The sequence below is a fragment of the Chlamydotis macqueenii genome, chromosome 3, assembly GCF_036417535.1.
Source record: "Chlamydotis macqueenii isolate bChlMac1 chromosome 3, bChlMac1.mat, whole genome shotgun sequence".
NCBI lineage: Eukaryota > Metazoa > Chordata > Aves > Otidiformes > Otididae > Chlamydotis > Chlamydotis macqueenii.
In genome coordinates, this window is record NC_141558.1 from 78,448,350 (window position 1) to 78,473,482 (window position 25,133).

General features: G+C 39.8%; 1 protein-coding gene across 2 annotated transcripts in view; it reads right to left on the bottom strand.

Moving 5' to 3' along the window:
- Positions 1 to 25,133, bottom strand: part of HHAT (hedgehog acyltransferase) — a 157,917-nt gene that overhangs the window by 67,028 nt on the left and 65,756 nt on the right. For both annotated transcript variants that reach the window (XM_086744281.1, XM_086744282.1), the window contains one exon: positions 9,570 to 9,771. In XM_086744281.1, coding sequence (XP_086600407.1) covers positions 9,570 to 9,771 — 202 coding nt within the window. The remainder of the gene's footprint in view (positions 1 to 9,569; positions 9,772 to 25,133) is intronic.

Below are 25,133 nucleotides of genomic sequence, written 5' to 3' on the forward strand. Positions count from 1 at the left end.
ATAACAAGCTGTTTTCATCAAAGCAGACAAAATTTAAAAAAACCTCTACACTCACAACTCTTCATTTTGCTATTTAATGCTTTTAACAATATGTTCCACTGAAACAATACAAGCAGCTGCTATGGATTTGTGGTGTTTCTCTGGATTTTACTGCTGTCTCCCTCTCCTCTTTTCCTGTTGGAAATACGGCCAGAAGATAGAGAGGCAAAAGAGCACCTAAATGTTAAAATGACAATTAAGCTGTGGGTGCCTGGCTGAAACCCTTGTATTTGCATACTTCCTCAATCCTCCACCTTATTTGTAATCTTACATCATACTTTATCATACTTTACTTTTGGTAATGACCACCACTGCGAAATAAATGGACTGTAACATTTAGACTACACAAAAAAAAAAAAGAATATTGTCAAGATACTCAGTCCAAGGGCATGGGGTATGACATGGGAGGTGACTTACAGAGGTTGGCTCAGGCCACCTTTCCTGGAACTGAATGGAGTTGCCCCACCTTTCTGGGCAACCTGTTTCAGTGTTCTATAACTCGCATTGTAAAAAATTTTTTCCTAATTTCCAGTCTAAATCTCCCCCCCACTATTTTAAAACCATTACTCCTTGTCCTATTGCAACAGGCCCTACTAAACAGCCTCTCCCCATCTTTCTTGTAAAAAACCCACTTTACTTTGCAAGGTAATTATACCACTATGAGTGCGAAACAAACAAATATGGCAGGAGAAGTGGCTTCAGACTACAGAGCATCATTTAAAATAACTTATTTCTAAGGTGAGTTAGAGCTAATCAACAATAAATCTGCATTTTCACTGATTTACAAGACTGTGTACAAGGATATTACTGAATTGCATGAAGAGATGAAATTAAGTGTCCAGAAGTGTTTTTCCTAAATGAATTTACACCTCCTAGCTAACCAACAATAACAGAGAAAATACTTTGGGGAATACTGATCAGAATAAATCATTCACCATCCCATGTGGAAGTTGAGGAGACACCCAAGACTGAACTCTGTACAGCAGTCAAAACTAGGCAGTCCTAAACAAAATATCACATTGAAGTCTTCTTTTACAGAAGTACATTCCCTACTACTTTATCAGGGATCCTATCCTACATCTTCCTACAGCAACCACTCAAAATTTTTCTAGCAACAGTAGTGCATCATGGTGATTTGGCATGTCCCAAATGCTCGTTATTCAGAGGGCTGCTGAATCCATTTGCAGCAGCTCGTTCTAGGAGCAGGTCACATGCATCACGCTGTTTTAGGGAGTGCTCAAGAACCAGGGTGCACATTTTCCACCATACTGCAAACAGCCTGATGACAGGGTGACATGTGGCAAGAAGCCTCTCTTGACAGACGTTAGCTGGTAACTTTTTGGCAAGTACTCAGAACACAGAAAATATCTACGCGTGTCGCATTCGCAACGCATCTCATTTATATAGCTGCGCTGGGACAGATTAAAGAAAACTTCTATATAAAGTCAGTGACGTTATCAAGCTTGCTCATACTAACAGTACTTCAACAAGTCCCATGTAAGGGAATTAAATTTGCTGCAATTTAAATAAGCATCCATCTTCATGGAGTAAAACACTGATTCATAACATTTATTTCTTTTTGAACTACCCTTCCAGAGACTTGATAATCGAAGCACATGGCAAAACAAGAGTATACAGTAAAACTGGAGAAGCAGCTGAACATTTCTTTTGGGAACATATGTACCATGGAATAAGACTGTCAGACACTATGACCAGAGTGACATGAAACATGTGCTTGATACTACAAACTGCAACACTACAAAGCGCATTACGCTATTTTCATCTGCCTTTGGTTTTCAAAGGGTCAAAAAATCTAGTACAGCTTTTAGAAGAGTTGTCTTTTTTAAACATACGATATTTAACTATCTGTTCTACAGATGTCATCCTCTCCCCCTTGAAACTATCAGACAACTTATCCATAATAATTTTAAAATAAGATATGCAAACTGCACTATATTTGTTGTGTTGAAGAAATCAAACAAATTACCTACCATGAATATAACACCTAGTCCTGCATTATCTTTCACTGCCTCTCCTAGTGCATGAGAGTGGAAATAGAGAAGAATCCCTCAACAGAGAAGTCCACATCTGACAGAGAAGAGGAAGATGATCTTTGGTCACAGGCTTGCCAAGCTGCTGAAGAGGGTTTTAAACTAACATTGCCAGCAAGGGAAACTTGAATCAATCCCACTGCTGTCTGACGCCAGGCCCAGCAACAGATGCCCAGAGTCTGGAGAAGGATCACAGGTCAGCAGGAGAGCACCTAATTAGCAGCACAAAGGAATTCCAGCTGCTCCAGCCAGCAAGTCAGCTTCATCACCTTAAATGCCTCTATGCAAACTCACATAGCATGGGGAATAAACAGGAGGAGTTAGACATGTGCACGCCTGCAAGGCTATGACCTTCTTTGCACCAAGGGGACATGATGGGATGGCTCCTATGACTGGAGTGCTGGAATGGAGGGATACAGGCTCTTTAGGAAGGACAGGCAGGGGAGAGAAGGAGGGGGTGTCATCCTCTATGTCAACGACCAGCTGGAGTGCATGGAGTGCTTGGGGATGGATGAGGAGCCAACCAAGAGCTTATGGGTCAGGATTAAACAGAGGACAGCCACAGGTAACATTATAGTGGGCATCTGCTACAGGCCACCTGACCAGGAAGACCAAGAAGATGAGGCTCTCTATAAACAGATAGGAGCAGCCTCATGGTCACAAGCCCCGGTCCTCATGAAGGACTTCAACCACCCCGATATCTGTTGGAAGGACAACACAGCAGGGCATAAGCAACACAGCAGGTTCCTGGAATGCATGGATGATAACTTCCTTCTCCAACCGATAGAGCAGCCAACAAGGAGAGGTGCTATGCTGGGCCTTCTCATCAACAAGGTGGAGCTGGTGGGGAACATGGAGCTCAACGGCAGCCTTGGCTGGAGTGACCACAAAATGGTGGAGTTCAAGATCCTTAGGGCACAGCAAGAATACAGAGAAATTGTCCAAGCAGCCAGGGATCAGGTCAGGAAGGCTAAAGCCCTGATAGAATTAAATCTGGCCAGGGACGTCAAGGGCAACAAGAAAAGCTTCTATATGCCGAACACAAATACAGGCTGGGCGGAGAATGGATCAAGAGCAGCCGGGAGCAGGAGGACTTGGAGGTAGCAGTGGACAGTGGCTCAACATGAGCCGACAACGCACTCTTGCAGCCCAGAAAGCCAACTGCATGGCCAGCAGGTTAAGGGAGGTGATTCTCCTCCTCTATTCTGCTCTGCTTAGACCCCACCTGGAGTACTGCATCCAGCTCTAGAGCCCCCAACATAAAGAGGACATGGACCCGTTGGAGAGAGTCCAGATGAGGGCCATGAAGATGATCAGAGGGCTAGAGCACCTCTCCTATGAGGACAGGCTGAGAGAGTTGGGGCTGTTCAGTCTGGAGAAGGCTCCAGGGATACTTTATTGCGGCCTTTCAGTACCTACAGGGGGCTTATAGTAAAGATGAAGACAAACTTTTTAGCAGGACATGTTGGGCCAGGACAAGGGATCGTGGTGTTAAACTAGAAGGATGTAGATTTATATTACACATAAGGTGGTTTTTTTTTTTTTTTTTTTTTTATGATGAGGGTGTTGAAACCCTGGAACAGGTTGCCCAGAGAGATGGTGGATGTCCCATCCCTGGAAACATTTAAGGCCAGGCTGGATGGGGCTCTGAGCAACCTGATCTGGTTGGAGATGTCCCTGCTCCTTGCAGGGGGGGTTGGACTAGATGACCTTTAAAGGGCCCTTCCGAATCAAACCATTCTATGAATCTATGAATTTGTTTACTTCTCTACAGAAGAAACAAAGACCACCCAGTCAATCTGAAAAGTGCTTCTAAGTACTTTCTTTTGGAAAATGTTCTCAGATAAATGACAGGCCAACTCTTCAACTTCTATCCTTGAACTCTGATAACCACCCCATTACTACACACGAGTGAACACCTCAATGCATCTCTTGAATCTGGGTCATCCGCAATGCATCCATTTGCCAAAAATAATGGGACAGCATAAAAACAAGAGCATGGGTGAAAAGCTGAAAGAGAGCGAGGAGCAGATGGGATGGTGGGAAGGGAAGCGACATATCCTGACTAACAGTTACCAGCTATTTTATCTATCTGCAGTTAGGCGCACTGAAAATGGAGGGCAGGGTGTGACTGAGCAGCTGGAGGAGCAGATGGGACGGAGGAAAGGCTGAAAATTGTGACAAAGCTCTGCCAAACAGAATGTCAATTTATTTGATTTTTAAAGTGAGCAGTAGAAATGAAGATGTGTTGGCTCCAAGCAGTGGGACAACTTCTAAAAATGTTTGTTAATACACATTGTCAATGGGTAATAGTGACAAAAGTGTGTTTAGGAGACTGTAGAAACAAAGGGAGGGACTACATGTGCTCACTAATGTTGATGGAAGTTAGGCTCGAAGAGCAGCAGAGGCAAGGGAAAGGCAGATGATGAGAGGCTGACACGTCAATATAATACCTGCTCCTGCACTCTGAAGCTGAGGGACAGATGTTGAATAGGATAAGACTAGAGACAGAACAGCAAAGCAACAGAACTAAAGAATCCTGGTTGAATACACATGCAAAATATCAATTTATTAAATAATCCCAAAGAAACTGTGGAATCCCCAGAGCTACAACAGTAAGAAGATAAGAAACAGGCTTGCAAGCAGAAATTGAACAAGATGTGCTTCCAGATCGTACCCACCAACAACTGCCACACTAAATGGAAGAACTTATTTAATTCCTCATCAACATATATTGTACCCTTTAGTGATCATGGCAATCATTCCTGTTTACTCTGTTCTTCATCTAACTCTAACCCAGAACCAGCCCCCTTTACTTTGTTTTGATTTATTTCTCTGGCATTTTATTTTGTTTGCTGTTGTTCCCTCCCTTCTCGCCAAGATGAACTGTGCCCTGAGGTCATCTCTTGTTTCTTTTCAAGGTACATAGTTTCCTTACAAAGCAAAGGTAAAAATTAGCTCCTGGAAGGTTCACACATGAAGGCGGGAACTGACAACATTTTTCCAAGAGACAGGATGATGCAACTGACCTGTAATTCCCTACATCACTCCTCTAAAAAGAGGACCACACAATTAAAATCAAGCAGCTGTCAGTTAAGATCTATTTTCACAAACAGAACTTGTTTCTGAATTTAGGAATAAATGCTATATATAGTATTTGAGAAGATACTCATCTTTTCTATTGATGTCTTACTAAACATTCACTCAACAAAATGCTGTCTTGCACTAGCATCAGTTCATTTTTAGATTTTCCAAAGATCTACATTTATAGCATTTCTCAGCAAACAGCCAACCCCCCCTTCTGTTTGAAGAAAGCCTCCTACCAGCTCATATGTATGTACACTTACAGATGCATGTGTGAAAGTTTGACATACACAGAAGTAAATCTCTGTACTTGCTCCTACCCTTCTCTTCACCCTCAAAGAACCTGTCCAAACAGTTGCTTTTTTTTTTTTAAGTGGCAGCTTGTGAAAAGTGCGAAATGAACAGTATTGAAATGCACCATCCTCTTTTCTGTTTTATGTTTAAAGCAGAAAATTTAACCAAGTAATGGCATTGTACAAACTCATATAAATGTGTCCTAGCTCTCACCAAGAAGGACTGGTCGAGAGCACCATACACTCTCCTCTCTGTCCAGGTCTTTGACATTCTTATTTTTGTTCTTCTCATTCCCATTCTGCCCATTCTGGTTCTCTCAGTTCCTTCATTCGCATTTTAATGTTTTTATCTTTTAAACTGTAATCAATTTGGGAAAATATCTAACTTCACCAATCATTAGTGCTGCATTTTGGTCCTGCCACACTGCCACCGTGAAACTGTTAATAAATAAATAATACATAGTACTAATCGCCATGGAGACATCTGATAAACACTCTCAGTAAATACAGACCTTGCTTTCCCTGTGGCAAGTTTCTGTAGCTCAAGGCACAGCAGAAAGATAAGAGCATGACCACTCCTCGGTACTTTAACTTGTATTTACATAACTGCTGACACCTATAGGCTGGACTAATTTTTGAGGTGAACAGAGAGAGGCTGTATTAAAGTAACAAAGCAGCACATAACCAGCATCACTCTGCCTTGTTTTCACCCCATAGGATGATTTACTTGCTTTTCAAATTGCATTATGGCCTGAGGACCAGAAAATCGTCTGATGTCTTCAAAACAGAAAAGGAAGTAAATAATGCTGGTAGGTGGGAGAAACATTTTTTTGTCATGACAACTGAGGAGCTACACAAGGGGCTTCCCAGCTGACAGTGCAGGCTGAGGCAGAGCAGCAATCATCTGGTTAAAGACAGATGGAAAATTACAACAGTTTCTCCACTGCTGGCATCAAAAGTAGAATTTCTTGCACAGATTTGACAAAAAAAAAAAAAAAAAAAAGGATGCTTGTACTCAAAAGGGAGGAAATACTAGAATGTTATCTCTGCAGTCTTACTGCAGCCACTTTTGCCATTCACCTTATAAAAGCCTGTATCATATTGCATATGCTTGTCCCTCACACAAAACAACACTACTAGATGTTCAGTCTTTGCTACTGAATCTGAGGCAAGAAGTTCCCCAGTAAAGAAAACCACACTCAAAATGCAAGTGCGTGTCTCTGTGCATGCATTTTTGGCAGGGCTCTCCAAATGTTCTGGGATCCACTTCCCTGAAGAGAAACAAACCCTTACAACAAGAGGGTGGAGAAGAAAGAAAAAAATAAAATCAAGCAAAAGCAGAAACGTGGCAAGAATTACTTGACTCAGAATTGTTGTTGGCAAAGCTAAAAGTCAGTGGAAAAAAACCTAGGATGCATCAGCCAGCCCATATTAATCTTTGATGGTCGTTCAGCAGGTCAGTACAAAAGAGCACCTCCATAACTCAGCTTGCTGCTTCTAGGTACCATACATAAAGATCAGTTGTCACAAGTCTGCCCTGCTAATGTTCACATCTAGGGAAAGGAGTTTCCATTGATTTTGAGTTTAGAGTACATCTACTTTGGACAGTAAAGATTTCTGGTTAGAGCAATGATATGGCTGAACTCAAGGCTGGTGTGGGGGACAACTGCCATCCACTGGTCTGGATTTTGACATTATGGGCGATATCTATGTCTCAAAAACCAGTTCTACACTAGAGAATCAGAGTCTGATTAAGGCACTTTGTTCAACTCCCCCACCTTACATTTTTACATATTCTCAGAGAGTGAAATGACAACTACCAGAAGTTTACAGCAAGCACATTAAAAAGTTATGAAGAAAGTATCATTGGCAATGCTTGCCACGTAATTGAATCACCATCTTTCAATAAAAATATGTATGAATTACACAAAACTATTAGTAAAAAGGAAAAGGTCAGGCAGGCTTGACATTAGTAAACCAGTGATATAAATACTCTTTCCAGCAAATGAAGCAAAATAAAGATCAAAGTCTATTGTGTGCTGAAGAACAGCTGAGAAGGGTCTTTATTTATTACAGAGATCTTATTACAGATCTAATCTTGTAAGATGGTCAAAAAACATACTTCCCTTGAATGAGTTCCTAATGTTTGGTCAGATCTCGCCTCAGTTAGTTGCAGAAGGAAGCGTTACAGTTATCTCACTGCAGTTTAAAGTGAGTTAGACTTGCAAAAAGAAATTCTGTCATTAAAAGAGACAGTTATATATTTGCTCAATGTATGTAGGACATGCTTGTGAAATTCACAGGAATCTTTATCCTGGCTAGGCTGAATTCGGGCCCTACCATAGGGCTGAGTAATTACTGCAGTAGAACCCAATTTAAATATTAAAATTACTGACTTTAAATACGGAGTCCAACTACTCATCTGCTCCCCAGTCTCAGCATTCAAGAAGAAAATGGGAGTTTGTTAGAAGACAGAGGAGAGAATGATGAGGGGTAGTTTGCAAAGACTGTAGCTCATGGTTTTTAGAGAAACATTCAAGGCACAAGGCTCAACCATAACCAAATGCAGCAAGATCTGCCTAATGCACTAATTCAGATGCCAAAACTATTCATGCTAAAAATGTTAGCTTCAGAAATATTTCAGAGAAAGATGTGAAACTGTCTTCCGTGAAAGGTCTACAGTTCTGTTTCCAAACAGAAATGGAAAACAAGGGAGACATGGAAAATATTAGATAGGCCTTTAAAAACACTGGATGAAAACAAAGGGGAGGATAGGACTAATGCACTTAGTTCATTGTTAGGGAGTTAATTTATACAAAAAAAGAACTCCACTGCCAGCTTCGGTTAACTATAATTAGAACTACGTGTTAGAAATTAATCTAACACATATAATGCCACATTCATAATGCCACATTGTTATCATTTCTACGGTATTAAGCACTTAATTCCTTAACAGTTCTTTTAAAATTTCTAATGCAGTGACAGCAAATACAAAAAGCCCCTACACTTACATTTCCTCATACAGCTGGGTGCCTAAAAAACTATGTTGTCTTCCAGTCCAGAGACAAATGTATGCAGTCGGTCAGATGGTGAAGCTCAGCATCACCATACGAGGAGGATTAATGGATCCGATAAAGTTATTCTCTAGGAAGGAAAAAAGCTGCTTCTAGACTGTCACTGAATTTGCAGGGATGGACAGTAGGATGACATAACGTAGCACTGGCTGTTGTGGACTACTAAATTACTTAGCCGTATCAGTTGCCACACATGGGATGCCATAACAGTGAAAACTGAGATAGGTGGGATGGAGAACAAGTATAATTACTTGAGCATCAGGAGTTCATCAGGCTGCAGAGTGAGTCACCACCACCACCACATTATATAGGAGTACACACTCTGTGCACTTATGACTACTAAGGAAACAAGATACAGGAATTATTCTTACAAACAGTTACTGAAAGATTTGGGATTTAATAGTAAGCAAACTTGCAGACTAAAATGACCAGCAAAAATAAAATAGTGCTTTTTACATATGATTGCATGTCAAAGACAATTTTGTCCTTTGGAAATGACAGCCTGAAGGTCAAAAGCATAAGTAAAGTGAAAATATCAGAGGTCTTCAAAGCAAAATAGTATTTTCTTTACTTGGCTTTTTAGTGGTATAAGATTTCCCAGTGCAACCTTGTTCCCAGATGCAAGCAGCTGCTACATATGCATTTGTCCAGGAAACACATGGTTAGAAATATACACTCCTAATTTTAGTGAAGATTACTATTTTAAGGCCATCCTGAGGGAAATCAGAATACAAATGTTAAAACTGGCTTCTGTTCAATTGTATACAACGTGACAAGCAGTTGCTTACTCTAGGACTGCAGAGGATGCTTTTAACACCATGCATATTTCAGTGTTTTCTTTGCTGATACTTTGCAAAATTCTCATTATGTGGCTTACATCAAACACTGGAGGGTGGACAAGGGAATGCTAATTCTTTTATCTGTTATCCACAACTTTTAATCTATATTAAACCAAACTCATAACCAGGAACTTCAGATGAGCATGGAGCCAGGAAAAAGAACACAAAATGAAGAGAGATTCAACTTACAATTAAATCTTGGATAAGTGAAATAGAAAGTATCCTTGTTACGCCATTTTCCACAATTACTCCAAGCCAATTAAGTACGCCCCAGTACCACAGATAACTCTGTCCTCCATGCCAATAGCTTACAAAGGCAAAAGTAAGGGCTGTGGAAAAGAGTGTTCCCAGCAGACTGGACTGAGATCCTCCCATTGGGACATAAACGTACCTGTAAGTGAAACAACAGATAAGCAACGTTATTAGAGATTTCACAGAAAATTCAGAAAAACACCCACTACAGAACAAATTTGTTATTTTTTGGCATAAGAAAATAATTTGAATAATTACCTGACTTTCTCTGTTTAACAGAGCTTGCTGTAGTTTCTGCAAAGACGTAGACCACTTCATGAAATATGTGCATATACCATTTGGCAAAAAGACAATTTTGTGGTTATGGGAACTCTGCATTAGGCAAGTGTATGGCATAAACTATATCCTCAAAATTACAAAAGACAAATGTTCAGATTTTTTAAACTGCAGTAGTTGTAACTCAACTTATATACACAGAAATTACATGTAATCTTCATGTGAATTTGAATTCTAAGACTCTTTAAAAAATTAAAACATATAGTCATATACAGCCATATCCCATAGAATGTTTTCCATTTGTCAGAAATGCAGACACACACGAACATGTTTTATTTTTAAAAGCTTGTAATTCTCTTTTTAAATCTTTCATTAAAATTATATGAACTGAAAATATTTCCTATCCGGTTCTTACATTATACTCTCAGGATCATGTCTCCCCAATGACTTTCAGAGCACATGTACCAAAAAAAAAACCCCAAACCTATATGAAGTACCCTGCAAGCAATTATATTCTGTATTTAAACTGAACCCAGGAGTCAGAACCTTAGTCTTTAATTGATGCTTGTAAGTGTCCAGAAAGCAGTGCTCATTCAGTAAGAACACCAGAAGCAATGGGACTCTGAAAGCTGACACTCTTTCCTGGGTCACTTCACTTCCTTCCCACCTAGAGAGCTACATCCACTCCTGACACTTTCTGAGTAAGGCATGGCCACTGGCCAGCCTTTATCTGAAAAAGTCACGTATTTCCATCAACACTTTGAAGCAGCTCATCAGGCAACGAAGTCACCATCCAGCTCATGGGTACTGGAGAGGAGATGTAGTTATGAGAACTGCTGGTGACAGTTCTCCTCACCTGTCATTCCTTTGGCATAAGGGACTGTACTCATATTTGAGATTATTGCTACTTGCTAAGGTAATTAAAGGAAATTTTTTTGCAGTGAAAGCTTTATCTCTGGTTATTAGTCTTTATATTCAGATATACATACTATCTTAAAAATTTTAAAGGGAAATTAACATTATGCCTAATCTTAGGATGCAATACAATACAGTAACAGAGTAAAATAAAGTAACAAGAGTAATTAAAATGTAAAAAGAAACGTCATTAAAAATAACAACTGTCAAATGTTCCAAATTCTCTCTAAGCATAATATCAATACATGTTTTTAGTTCAACCTGCTGCAGGGAACATCTGATTACACCTACAGTGACTCTCAGTTTAAGTGTGCTTTTTACTAAGCATATGAAAATAAACAGAAATTAAGACAAATAGTTTTTATTTATGTTACATTTTTCTTCTCTCCCCTTCTTACGTTTGTCTTGGGTCCAGTCTTTGCTCATCACATATACAGAGAATCAATAGTGTGGCAATAACAGACACTTGCAATTGCAATAATTTAGTCTGATAGCAGAGAGGTTCGTCTCTGCAGTCTATAACCAGGGGGATCCCCTGCAGGGCTCGGGCATGGAGGGTCAAGAGAGCAGAGCCACAGACCCCATATTGCTTTGGACAAATTCTTTCTACGCAAAGGACTACAGAAATGAAAGACCAAAGCAGCTCATCCCCTCTTAGGACATACTTTCCCAACAGCTTCTCTCTCCCTTTTTAAAGGCTGATTGTTTTATTTTTTAGGCATTGTCTTTACCAGTTCCCATTGCAGGCTGGCTGGAAGAGGGCTGGCAGCATTGCTCTGCAACCGAGAAACCGCAACTCTGATAGCAGCACCTCTGTGCCCCTGCAAGCACGGCAGTACCTTATTTCACAGAGCTTCACTCAAGTAGAGCCCGAAACAGGACGTTGTTCGCCCTGCCACTCTCAGCAAAGCTCACTCTCTGTCGTACATTTACTGAAACACAGCATCTAAATTAACCCATACACCATCGAAGAGACATATCTCTGTGACGGAGACCTTAATCTAAGCCCTAAAGAAACCTTTCTGCTGATCTCATAGGATGCTGGGATTAAATCCACAGCACAGAACATAGCTTTTACTGCAGAAATAGCTCCCATTTTCCATACAGTCCCTTTCTCCGCAGTGAGGCAGGACCATTGTGTAGGCACCAGCCATCTTGTCAGCACCGGCAGCCTCTACTGGCACTGGAACGGCCAGGAACGGCCCAGCAGCACCAGCTTGTTCATTTGCAGTCTCAGCTCAGTTTGAGCTGGCCTGAATGGCTTTCAGATTACTGTGCAGAGAAAAATAGGCTATTTTCTGATTTTTTAACAACAGCAGCTAGATAATTGAGCAGCAGTAACTCATAGTTTTGATTAATGTTCAAGGTCAGTGAAGTTTTAGCTCCTAGTGAGGCCCGTGGCAATCATGCAGTTGAAAAGTGACTTGTGCTATCTTTGCGAAGACCTGTCTGAAGGAGGACAGAAGCCAAAAGGAGTCACATAATCTTTGTGAACACTCTGACCACCCCGTCCAGTACTGTGGAGCATTTGCCGCCTTGCCCAGAGGAGAAAGGCAAAGTAGAAAGCAACACCTCTCTCCTTCCCTGCTAGCTACCATAAGAAATTAGAACAAAAGCTGGTTGCCATTTTTTATCATAAGGGCTCTGACCACCCTCAAACTGTGCTGTGTTTCCTTCCCCTGCCAGAGCATTCCCGCCAGCAGTTTTAAAAGCAGGTATAAAGGACTGATGGATATTAAGTCATCTATCTGAAGCAGGGTGGTGAGCAATTCTGTGTGTTCCTGTGTATTTTTACGCAGAAAAAAAAAAAATAACGAAAAATCCATTATTACACTACAGAACACATCAGAAAAAAAAAAGATCTGCTACCTCATCACCCACACACCTCATATCCATGCTGTGTTCTTGTGCGTACGCTCTTACATTGGCAGGCCTGCATACAAGCCATAGGCAACTTGGACAGTATGCAGCCAGTACCAGATCTTGGCTCTCCATGCCAGTCACTTTGTGCTCTTTCACATAACCAAACTTGTCTTGCAAAAGAACCACCACAAGAGCCCTTGTCATTACAAAAAAATGCATTTTGCTTTTTTTGACCATCATGGTAGCTTAGAATCTAATTCCTCCATACCTTCCCTGTATGTTTACACAGAAAAGTACTCATTTGATTACAGAAAGCTACTGTACACTAAAGTGTGAGGGAGAATAAACCAGTGAATAAATCAGTATTTTTAAGCCAGAAGTTTCAAGAAACATCTTCTGTGTTAGCATTTATAACACAACACATACTTTGTAACTAACAATTTGTTGTGGTTTAAACCCAGCCAGCAGCTAAACTGCACACAGCCCCTTGCTCACTCCCCCCCTGACAGGATGGGTACGAAAAGGAACCTCTTGCAGTACATTAGGAAAGTTGTTCTGTCCCCCAGTTCACTAACAAAATCCATGAGGAGGGAAGGAGGGAGGCAGGGAGAAAGAAAGATTAAGGGGCAATGGCTACTACAATTCAATGTCTTACATATCTGCATGCTTCCCAACTTTTTTCCTTCTTACCAATACTATAGTCTGTCTTCCATCTATTCTACAGTCCTTCCGTACCACGACTAGAAACTCAGGGTTTACACAAACGGAAAGGTTGTTGTAGAGCACCCTGATCTGCTGTGCCATATGCAGAACAGCATTACATAAATATCTCATTTTAAGCTTCCACGCAGTTTTTAAGACTATTTCCATCTCTAATCACAGAAAATCCACAGAGAAGCTAAAACTCCCAGTTCAGGGACTATTAGCGCAGAAGAGTAATCATGGGTCCTCACTGTAGACTAACACAACTCGAAGGAACACCCTTGTAGCAGAATTTCTTAACAGCTCATAAGCAGATTACAAATTTACTACAGATGTGCAAGGAAGGCAGACTTAGCTGAAAAACATGGTGCCAATGTGCAACAACTTCATCTTAATTCACGTACGCACAGAAAAAAAAACTTAACAGTTATTTAGCGGTCAATGAGTCAAAGGCAGGTAAATGACAGAAAGCAACAAAGTATTTTGCAAAGGTAAAAGGATGTTGACGCAAGCAGATTTGAGGATCGTAGCTGGTCATGTCCCCATGTTATAATAATAAACAACAGGTTATTTTAGAGAGATGGGTAATGCTAGCCCCCCTTAAGATCCACAAAAATTACGGACAGGAAGATGTTATGTATCAAAAATGCAGGCTAGCGAGTATTTAAAAATAAAACATCAACTTAGGGGATCAAAAGTCAATCCTTGCCAAAACTTCAATGGCGAAATCTGAGGGTGAAAGAACAGAGAAGATTTCTAGGAAGGCTGCCAAAGAGGAACTCATGAATGCCACAGACCAAGCTTTGACAACCATTCCTAGACTGGTTAGACCTCTCTTCATGACAACAAGGAAAGGCACTTCACGTTGTCAGGAGCAGAAGTTGTGCATATTAGACAGAGAGAAGAGAAGCGGGGACAGAACATGTAGATTAAGTATCTCAACACATCTGGAGGGCATTTGAGACACATGAATACAAGTAAATATTGAGAGAATGTTAGATAGTAAAAATTATTTGAACACACATCTGACACGACTAAACATACATTCTTAGCCTTCCCTGCCCAAGGGGTAGATGCTGTCAGTCTTTACCACATTTCCATAGACTCTGTTTTGATTTCAAACTAAAGCTTACCTGATATTAAACATGTTACTTTCCCAAAGCATAACTGTGCATGTCTTCTGAATAACCAAGTGCCTTACTTTTAGCTCCACTTACAGTAGCTTAAATCAGCTTATCTACAGCCAGCAAGCTGTTCCATTTACACAACTTATCTTAATTTTAACTCACTAAGTGAACACTAGAGAATTGGATAAAATATGTAAATGGTACCATTTAAACCCCTAAAGTAATGCAAACACTAACATAATAGCTGAGGTATTTAAAAGTGACATTTACTTACAGAGAATAACTTTTAAATCCAATAACCATTTTGTTAGTTTTCTTGAAGTGGTAATCTACAGAACAAATCTAAAAGATCTGACAATCATCCCCTTGGAAAACACATTGTTTCTTTTCTTTTAATAACATCTACATCATAAAGTTTTATTCTGATAACTTTAGAAAACCACTAAAAGGAGCATTTGCAATCAGTTAAGAATCACTCTGAAGGGCTTTTATTCCTTGAAGCCTCAGTACACTGCTTTTACTCCCATATGCATGTAATTTTAAGCATATTTCAATCCTGAAGTAAGTGCAAGCAAAGTATCTGTTTAAATGTTGTTCCGTTCAGGGGCTTTCTTCAACAGGTGCTTAAATTTCTTCCTGAAGTAAGACCATACAGCAAGATGCATGCTACCCATTTTTCTTCTCCTATCCTTAGCTATTGGTCTTGGAATGTCTTATCCAGAACCAGGTGAAAGGTAAATTTTTTTTTTTAAAAATGTTTATTTGCTTGGAATGTCAAACTTCTTTTAAATATAATTAATTTATGAGCTTGTTGTGTTTTATTTCAGGGAATATTTGATGTTCAAAATTCCAATGCCTCTCTAAATTTCAAAGCATTCAAGGGTGAACCATACTGTTTTGAGTTGAACAGTTACACAGCCAACATGGTGAAAGTTAAAAAAACAGTAATAAAGTCTTCCATCTTACATCTTGACAACAGAAATTGCTTGAGGTTCTTCTGTACAGCGACGGTGTCCATTTGTGGACATGTATACAAAGTTTCACCTGGGCAGCATTTATGCCTGGAAAATTTGACCCTTTAAGTCAACAAAAAAGTTCTTCATTATTAGTTATGAAATCAGTGCTCAACGTAAGCCTGAATGATTTTGAAGATAAACTTAAACAGGCAAGTTACCATTCATTTTGCTTCTAAATTATCCCAAGGATTGTCACCACAAAAGAGATTTGATTGAAATTAAAAGTGTGGCAGGACATAGAGTGAGAGCTAGAGGGAAATTCCCTCTAGAACTGGGGTTGAGCTTCCTTTATTTAATTTTAATCCTATTGACCACTGATTTCAAGCTTTTTCTCTACTGCATAATAAAAAGATTTCAGGCCCAGTCCTGTAAATTCTTACTTCTGGGTGGGCTCTTATAACTTCTGTTTTGTCAGTTCAAGCTTGGATGGAGCTATGCAGAGTGCATAAGTAAAGCATACCTGTAAGTCTTTGCCAGACTGGGTCCTACATGAATAAATCTGTTTTAAATCACAGAAATATCTCCTGTAAACAAGCCTTTGAAGGCTGAGTCCCACATATTTGCACCTGAAATAAAAAAAATAACCAGATGTATTTGGAATACCATTTGGCAAAATTTCCATTAGGAGAGGTAAGCCCTGTTCTTACTGTGAAACGCAGTTTTTTACACGGTCTAGTAATTTTGCTGGGCTGTTGGCAAAGCTTTTTAAGCTCTGCAAGATTCTCTCACCTCACCAGCTTAATGCAACGTTTAGAGAGACCTTGACAAATGCAGAACCTTTAAAATATTTAAGCTAATGCTGGCTCCAGGCAAGCCTTGTTAAATTACCACAGAAATGCTTAATGAGGAATTAAGTCCATTTGGGTTACAAAGCATTAATGAGAATATTCATATGCAAGAACACTCGGCTTTACAAATATGACCCAAATTTTGGTTCACTTTCCAGTTGTAGCATATTTCTCAGCAAAGATGGAGTGTGCATTTTCCTACTTAAAAAACTGAAAAGTATTTAATGTATTTTTCTTCCCTTGTATTCAACAACAAAAATGACCTGAGTCAAGTCCATATGTCGAAGGGTAGATAACTGGGGAATATTGAACAAATCTTTTTTAATTAACTCTTCCCAGAAAGCTCATGTTTTCAAAGAGATTCATTTATTTCAAATGAAATTTTAATCTAAATCATAATACTTCCTTTTAATAGAAAAAGTTTCATTACTGATGGACTGCTGTGTTTAGTTTTCTCCCAACTGCATCTAGGAAAGTAAGAAACCTGGCCTACAACCTGTTTGCAGTGAAATGCAAAACTACGACTCAGCTATATTTGATCACAATGGAAATAGGAGAGGTTCCAGATGACCAAAGAGCCAAAAAGAGTCTTAGTTAAATCACTAAGTCCAAGCCAGGGCCCCGTTTTTTTTTTTTTTTTGCTGACAGTAGGAGCCTATACATGATTGCCAAAACAGCCGAGAGTTAAGCGCCTACAGCTCCGCTACTGGGCAGGAGGCGGCTGTGTCCCCAGCTGACTGATGGGGCCGGGAAGCCTGCACCTCCTCCATGGAGAGTTTGCAGAGCTCCCTGAAGCTGTTCTGAACTTAACTCCCCTCAGGGGCCCAATTCATTCCTGATACTCACAATACACCTACCATGTGCTGATATCATCTAAGCTCAGCACGAAGCACAGCACAGTCTTTGAAAACCTGGCTGCAGGAGGGATCTATTAATAGCATTGTCACTCTCTGCTCATAAAACGGTACAGGTCAGGCTCTTTGCCAAGGAGACCGACATATCTTGTCTCCCAAAGGAGTGCTCCAGCTGTCTGTTACCACGCTGCCACCAGGCAGAAAAGAAAATGAGATCCAGAGAGTGAACATACAACAAAAAACCAAGCCTGTAGCTAGAGAATTACCCAGAGAGACGCAGAGATCCCAGTCCTGCTTTCTGCACCAGTAATTGCTCGCTGTGTCCTAAGGAATCATTAGACAAAATGCGATGTCCCTGCTCCTTGCAGGGGGGTTGGACTTTGAAGGTCCCTTCCAACCCAAACTGTTCTGTGATTCATAAGCAACACCACAAAGAAAATAATAATTTTTTCCTCATTTTCTTTATTTCTCCTGACTCTTACATCGGAGGGCCCAGCTCAAAATTCAGAGCTCTGCAAATCTGCCCTGGAGGCTGAATAGGCATCATTTTCCCGCACAAATAAACACTTTGCAGCAAATCTGTTCCCTTGCCATCTCCCCTGTTATCATAAGCGTGCACTTACAACAGTACATTTCACAGTAGTTTTCAACTACAGCTAAAGCAACAGAGACCAATTCTTCCCCTGTGTGTGTATCTGCACGTATCGAACTATTTGCAGTCCAGTTAGTGAAAAACTGTTAAGTACGTGTCATTTGTTGCTTTGACCATGCCAAGAATAAAGTGCTACATTTCCTCCCTTCTCTTAAAAAGCTGCTTTAAATTCCACAGGTGTAAGCACAAGCTATTTAGCCATCCTGTTAATCTTAGTATGCCAGGTACATCAGACAAAATGCAGATCCATCCACATCTGTGGATTCAGATGTTTAAAACACACTTATCACCATGCAACTTAACAGCTACCTTTTCCAACACGCCTCTGCCAAAGGAGTACATGAAACGTAGTCACTACAATAGAATCTATATTATTTTTCTTATTAAAATATTTCTGCTTAGAGACAAGGTGATAAAGTTAAACAGCCCTCTGCAATTTGCTAGGTAACAGAAAAGATCATTTAATCTTCACAGACCCCTTTGTGGGGAGCTTGATGATTCTTTTGCATTTATATATTGCTTTGTACACATGCATATCAAAGGGCTTTGTTAGTATCCAAGGACCACACAGCAGTTTCACCAAACCATGCAATACCTTTGCCTCACTGGGCTGTATAGTCCTGGAGACAAGCAGAAACCAAGATGTCAGAAGACTTTCACCTGGTTAAATCAGAAATACAAATTTTTGTGAGACCAGAATAATGTTTGAGATCTGAAGTTCCAAAGTCAGGGAAGACTTGGTAAGTTTTACAATCTTCAAGTTATAAACCAACATCAACAAAATGTACTTCAAATGCATCTCTGAAACAAAGTGAAGGCACGTAATGAATTAAAAGTAGAAATATAGAAAAGATATTGCTTAAATATTGCAGAAAACTTGAAGAATATCAATGCATCTACTTAAATATTGAGTAGCATTACATATTCCTCCAAGTTGCATGTGCACAATTTAAAGAGTTAGACTTTTGACATTATTCCAAGCTGAGTAATTCACTCATCTCTCCTGAGTTCACTTTTCTTAGAAAATACTGTCTGCAGTTCTGGGAAAAGACTATTTATAAAATACAATCAAGGCATTGAGATGTCTAGGCAAAGCTGGGATGACAAATTAAGATTGTACAGCACCTTCCACACTAAAGAACTTTTATACACTCTCCAGCCTATGTCAAAAACCCTTCAAACACCAGCAGAGTTAAATCCCCTCTGATGTAGAGTACAATCCCTGTTTATCAACTCAAATGTTATATAAGTGAGAATGGATATAGCATTTAATTAAGCAAAATATTTACTTTTCTTGAAGCAGCACCCTTAAATAATGATGATTTCATTTTTTTTTCCTCATTTGTAGAGAAAGCATAGACACAGCTTCCTAACACCATCTGGGAACATGGTTCAATCCAGGTGAAAACTTAAGTGGGAAATGTCAGTTCCTGTGAAGTCAGCAGCAACAGAGGACCAGAGCTAAACAAAGCAATATGTTTTAAACATACAGCAACAAATTACCCCAACGCAAAGGTAATACCCAAGTAAGAAATGCTGTAGCTACAGACAAAAATTTAAATATATAGGTAAGGAGGGGAAAGAAACCAGAGTGAAAAACAAACAGTAAAAGCCTGCCGGGAAAAAACATTGGTTACAGAGGGTATCACAGAAAGGCAAGTAGAAAATGTGCCATAAGTAATCTTATCCTCCTACAACACTTAGCTGTATATCTGTCCAGTTGGCTAAGGGTAGTCTGTTTGTTATAAAGAGATAACGAATAATGATTCATAAAAGAATTACTTTTCTGCATTGATCTTCACAAAAAGCCCCAAGATGACAAATCAACAAAACTGGTTTTAACTGGGAAGTACAAACGTAGGTCAGAGAAGGTAGAAAACAGGTTAAAGATCAATAAGACTGTCAGCAGCATCCACTTGGTTTGCCTTTGTGAAATTCTCTGAAAGGTATTCAAGGAAGCATCTGGTTTACGCAATGGGTCACCAGTGATTGTTTTTCCTGTTTTCCGCTTCTTGAGATTTCAACAGACTGTAAAAAGCAAACAAACTCCTTTTCTTTCTTCAAAAGTGAGGGGAACCAAGCAGGAGCAAGAAAACCCCACCCAGCTTGGGAACTGCCTAACAAATTCCTGGTGGTGCTTGGGAACAGACTATGACACAGCAGCTTGTGCCCACACCATCCTTCATATTTGCGGCTAACTAGCTAAGAAATAGCATGTAGCTTCAAAGTGTTAAATAGAAACAGCAACACCAAACTGGCATGTATTTCTGGAAAAACCTCAACTAAAACCAAATCTGTCAAAGTCTAAACAATAATATAAAGAACATCATGGTAGCATACGTATAGTTTAGCTTTGAAACTGCTTGAATTATTCACCAAATACCAAATGAAGTATTTAAACAGCTTCAGTATTCAATAACTCATTCCTCCCAGCAACAGGATGCAAGAACGTCCTAGGGCTGCAAGGTCCACACCTGGGAGATTTTCAGACACCCACAAACCACGGGTGACACCAGATGGAGGTGGAACACTTGTCCTTCACTCCAGCCTCAACTGGGAGGCAGTGGGCAATCACTGCTCTTGGCTGTTGATTTTCCGCTATCTTGCAGAGACTGGTCTCTGACTGGAAAACGGCTTGTCCCTGTCACAAATCACTGCTTGCACAGGTTATCACCCAACTTGGAGAACTACAAGCAGAACAACATTGTCCAATGCTTTCTGCCTCCATGTTCGGACAGACCCCTGCCTCCAGGAGCACTTTTCTCTTTCACAGATGGGTTACTTCAGAACAAGGATGCATTTACATGGCTACTAGGCATCTATCAGCTCCTGGCTGAGACGAAAAGCTAAGAGGCAATGAAGAGGAACCTGAATTTCAGGTGGACCCTCACCAGTGATTTGACTGTTTGCTCTGAAGTAGACTAGAAATGCTCAGCCAGGTTGAGGAGGAGACTCCCATTCTCTTCTAGCTTTTACCTAAAACTCATGATTCTCAATCAGGAGCTCATACAGTGGCTGTGCATAGCCATATGGACAGAATTAATGCATACCAAAAAGTCAAACATAAGTGTCTGGGGTCAAGTGTGTTGATGATGTTCGGGAACATCTTCTGTTTACATTACAAATGTTTTGTTTAATAGCACCACTGCAGAGATTGATAATGATGATCCATCTCTACAGGACTGTTTACTGATGTTCAGTGAGAATTAATGTGAAGCTGAGTGACCATAAAATGATACTTTCTCATTTTCACTTGCTCACCCAATTTGACTATTAGTGATGCTAGCCTTCTTCATTCGTGTTTCTCACTTTTTTCTATAAACTAAAAAGCTCATATTCTCACAATGGCAGCCCACTCGGTCCTCTCTTCATTACCATCTGTACTAAAAGACAATTCTTCTACGATTTCCTCAGTTCTATTGCCTCCATTCTATCCTTTACACTTCAACACTGTTGAAAAGAAACCAAATACAGTAATGCGAAAGTTCAGAGACAATTCACTAGCATAAAGGCAGTAACAGGCTGAAACTGCTGACTGAAAAACACGAATGATGATTGATGGCTACAAACACCTCACCAGATACACAAATCCTTAGTTCAGATTGCCAGATTTCCTAACACAAAGGGAAAATGCAAGTGTTGTGTTGATGCATATGCACCAAAATATTACCAAAGTGAGCACTGGATTTCTTGGACAGTGATAACTAAGATCAATTTATTTGCTCCTAAGAGAAAAGGCCAGACCATATTTTCTTCTACTATCAGCAACTTTTTCTTCATCAGTTTCAGATGGACAGGAATCTGGTTTCTGTGCTTGTTTTAAATGCCAAGTACCTTTCACACTAAGTCTCCTCTGCTCTACCCTTAAAAATCACTCAAATCAAATCCTTTTGAAAATTTGAGGACAGAAGAATCAAAGATTCCTTGACCTTTCCACAGTTACAGGGATGATGCCACAACTCATTGTTATTTCAAGAGAAAAAAGTATTGCACAATTGTGCGTTTATATTTATTTTTCTGCATATATTCACACAAATTCTTCAGCTGGATGCTTGCATGTTTTGTGGATTTTGTGGATGCAGAGGTGGGGTCCATTAGGCAGAGCATATATTTAGCAGAGCAGCAAGATAAAAATAATACTTTCACCACTAACTTCGTCTGGAGATTGGATTTAGCAGAGTGAACTCGACAGAAATTTTTTCCCATTTGAATGTTACTTCAGTTTGTTCATTTTCCAGCACATTTAAAGATTTCCATTTTAATGTTAAAAACAATGCTTCCTACATGTAAAATTCTTTATTATAAAAATGTGATACCACATGCAAGATACAATAATTTCCATTTCTTATATGCTGGGCAGAATAGCCATAATTATGACCTGGCTGTCCAGTTTTTAATCTTCTAAGTATTCCTGTGTGAGAACTCTTACTATGCTTCCATAATCTATTGACATTTTTACTTGCATATTGATTGAGCAGTATTTCTCTCCATAAGGTGGATAAACAATCAAGACGATATAGTGCAAACTAAACTGCAGTCCTTAACATCAAGCTTGCCCATTAAATCCTTTTCTGAGCACATGCACAGTACTAACTTCGCAGCTAAGCTGTGAGGTGTCAGTGTTAAGCTCAAATTCTATTTAAAGAACAAACATACAAACACTGTTCTCTGTATCTCAGACTTTTTTCTGTGCCTTTACGGGATAAACTGAGCGTATGAGCCTCCTGAGGTAATCCCTCTTGGACAGCCATTGTTCCCTTGCTCCCTCATCACCTCTCCTCTGAGCCGAAAAGCACAAGCTGCTGGGGCTACTCCTGAGATCCTAATAGGTAACAGCTCTTCTAATCCTGTCTGGCATGATGAGAAAGCAGTAAGGTTGGAAGTCAAAGGATCTGATCACAGACCCATTTAAGCCAGCTCCAACATCCGTTTAAAGGTATAGGGGACAGTATAAAGCCAACTGTAACAGTCTGTGTTAAAACCTTTAAAGCTTCCACTGCTGGCAGAAGGTGGAGGATTTTAGGCAGGGCTGCTGCCGTTTGGAACAGGAGGTTATTTTTAGCTCCTAATGTAAAAAGAACAAAAAGTGGACAAAAGTGAGTGCAGGCAAAATTTAAATTGTAAATTGAGTTTTAGACCTAATTCCAGTTCTGAAATACACATTTCTTAGCAATGATAACCCCTGTGATCAACAGGATCTTTGCACAGTATAGATACTTTTGCTAGCTGCATCTGAGGAAGAAAACCTGGTCTTATTTATGATACAGCATTTTTTTAACCTTGTTAATAGAGTTCAATATTAAATATGAGCACATTTTATGAAGGGAGCCTAGCTGTGATTCCTATGGCTCATTTTGCTGAGCAGGTATTGTTTAAATCAATAGCAAGGGCATTCTTCTCCATCTTCTACCTTCAGCCACCTTTGCTATGCTTTTTCACTTTCTAAAGGAGAAAGCAACAAGAAAAACCCACCACGCTGTTCCATTTTAACTCAGAATTTTTGAAAGGTAAGATTATCAAGAAAATGTCTTTATGATCAATCTTTGGTTTTGTTCACAAAACATGTATCATATACTTTTTCTATGCTTCAAAGACAAAGGAAGAAAGGGCTGGGTCCATTACTCAAGAAAGATAGAAAGAAAACAAAAGTACCAGACACTGGTGCTTGACAAACTCAAACAACACTCAGACCACTGCAGGAAAGAGCCTGGTTAGCAGTACGACACAAATATATTTATTATTTTATGTTAGTCGGGTGGAAAAGAGACACACAAGTCTTAAACCATGCAGGCTCGATTCCTGCCTCTTGAGGGTTTTTACACCAGTGCAAACAATGTAAAGAACTGAACTGCATCACCTGTTTACTGTGTAATCTATTAACAGCAACTGATCCACTCAAGCCCTTTTTTAGTTAAAATTGAAGTGCAATACTAAAAATCAACATTTCAGCATTATTTCAGTACCACTTCTAGTCTAGTCATTGAGATTCAATAATTAAGAAAGTGTTCTCTTTCCACGTTCCTTACAGTAAGAAACAAAGCAGCAAATAACCTTTTTCTGAATTCAACTATCTTATCTTTTCTGTACATAATCCTGCAAGGATCAATGGTACCACATAGCTATGTCAGACTGAGGAAGATTGGCTGCAGACAGCATCCAACAACAGGCAGCAGCCGGCACAGAGCACTTGACATGTAAGACAAGCCTGTCCTGTCCATGTTTCAGAATCTTCAGCTGATAACGCTACTTAGATTTAACATTTTGCCAGTTTAGACAAAATCATTGTAGTGCAAACACTGTTCTGCTGTTACTGGCTCTGAAAGCCATTATGTGAACAGAAGAGACAAGGCAAGTGATGTTATTAGATAGCAATGACACTGAAACTCTGCTGATTCCGTGTTAGGTATAGACCTGTCTTGCTTAATTGGGGCATTATGTACATGCTTAACATCAGGGATGTACTTCAATAACGTGTAGAACCCGTATCTTTTAAAGTGATCCAACAGCTTTCTATTTATATTTTCACCATCTTTTCAAATTAGTAATAACTAACACTCACCATTTTTTTCTATTTCTCACAGGCTCCTGGACTGCACATAGTATTTTTTCCAACATTTCACATGCTGCCAATTTTTCTCTTAATTACTACACCTAGAGGATTCTCTCAAAAACCAAACTCCCTTACAGCATTACCAGTCATCAGATCTAAATCATGCGGACTCATCCAGCACTTAGTGCAAAGTATTCAACTATCCCACCTCTCCCTCTCAAAAAGGTCAGAAACTAGGACAATATGGTGACTTGCACAGTGCAGCTCTATCATCCTTAACATAATATCCAGCGTCCCTGGCTCAACACTCACTATACCTCATGCTTTGGGAAGAAACCAGTAAGCCCTGGGCAGGACTTTACAATGCTATCCTGGTTTCATTTCTGAGGAACACTTAATATACTGCCAGGTAACGCTGTACCAGGCTTATAAAAGCAGTAGGGAGGACAGCAAGGCCTGCACCTCCCTGGCTGTCATTCAGCTAACTCCTTGTGGATTTTTGCCTGCACATGAGAGCGAGAAAAAGGGCCAAGAGGAAAGATGAGAATGTTTTATTGACAGCACTTGATCAGTCCAAAGGTAGAAATGAATCAGTATCTCTCATTTATACTTGCCGCTGGCAAGAGACGACTAAGTATGCAAAATATTCAAGTGTCAAACAAGACCAGGAGCCATATTATAACAAAGAAAATAATTGCTTGATGTGTTCACCTTCAAATTCTAGGCTTTCTTAAGTTATCATTATTCTGACATTAACC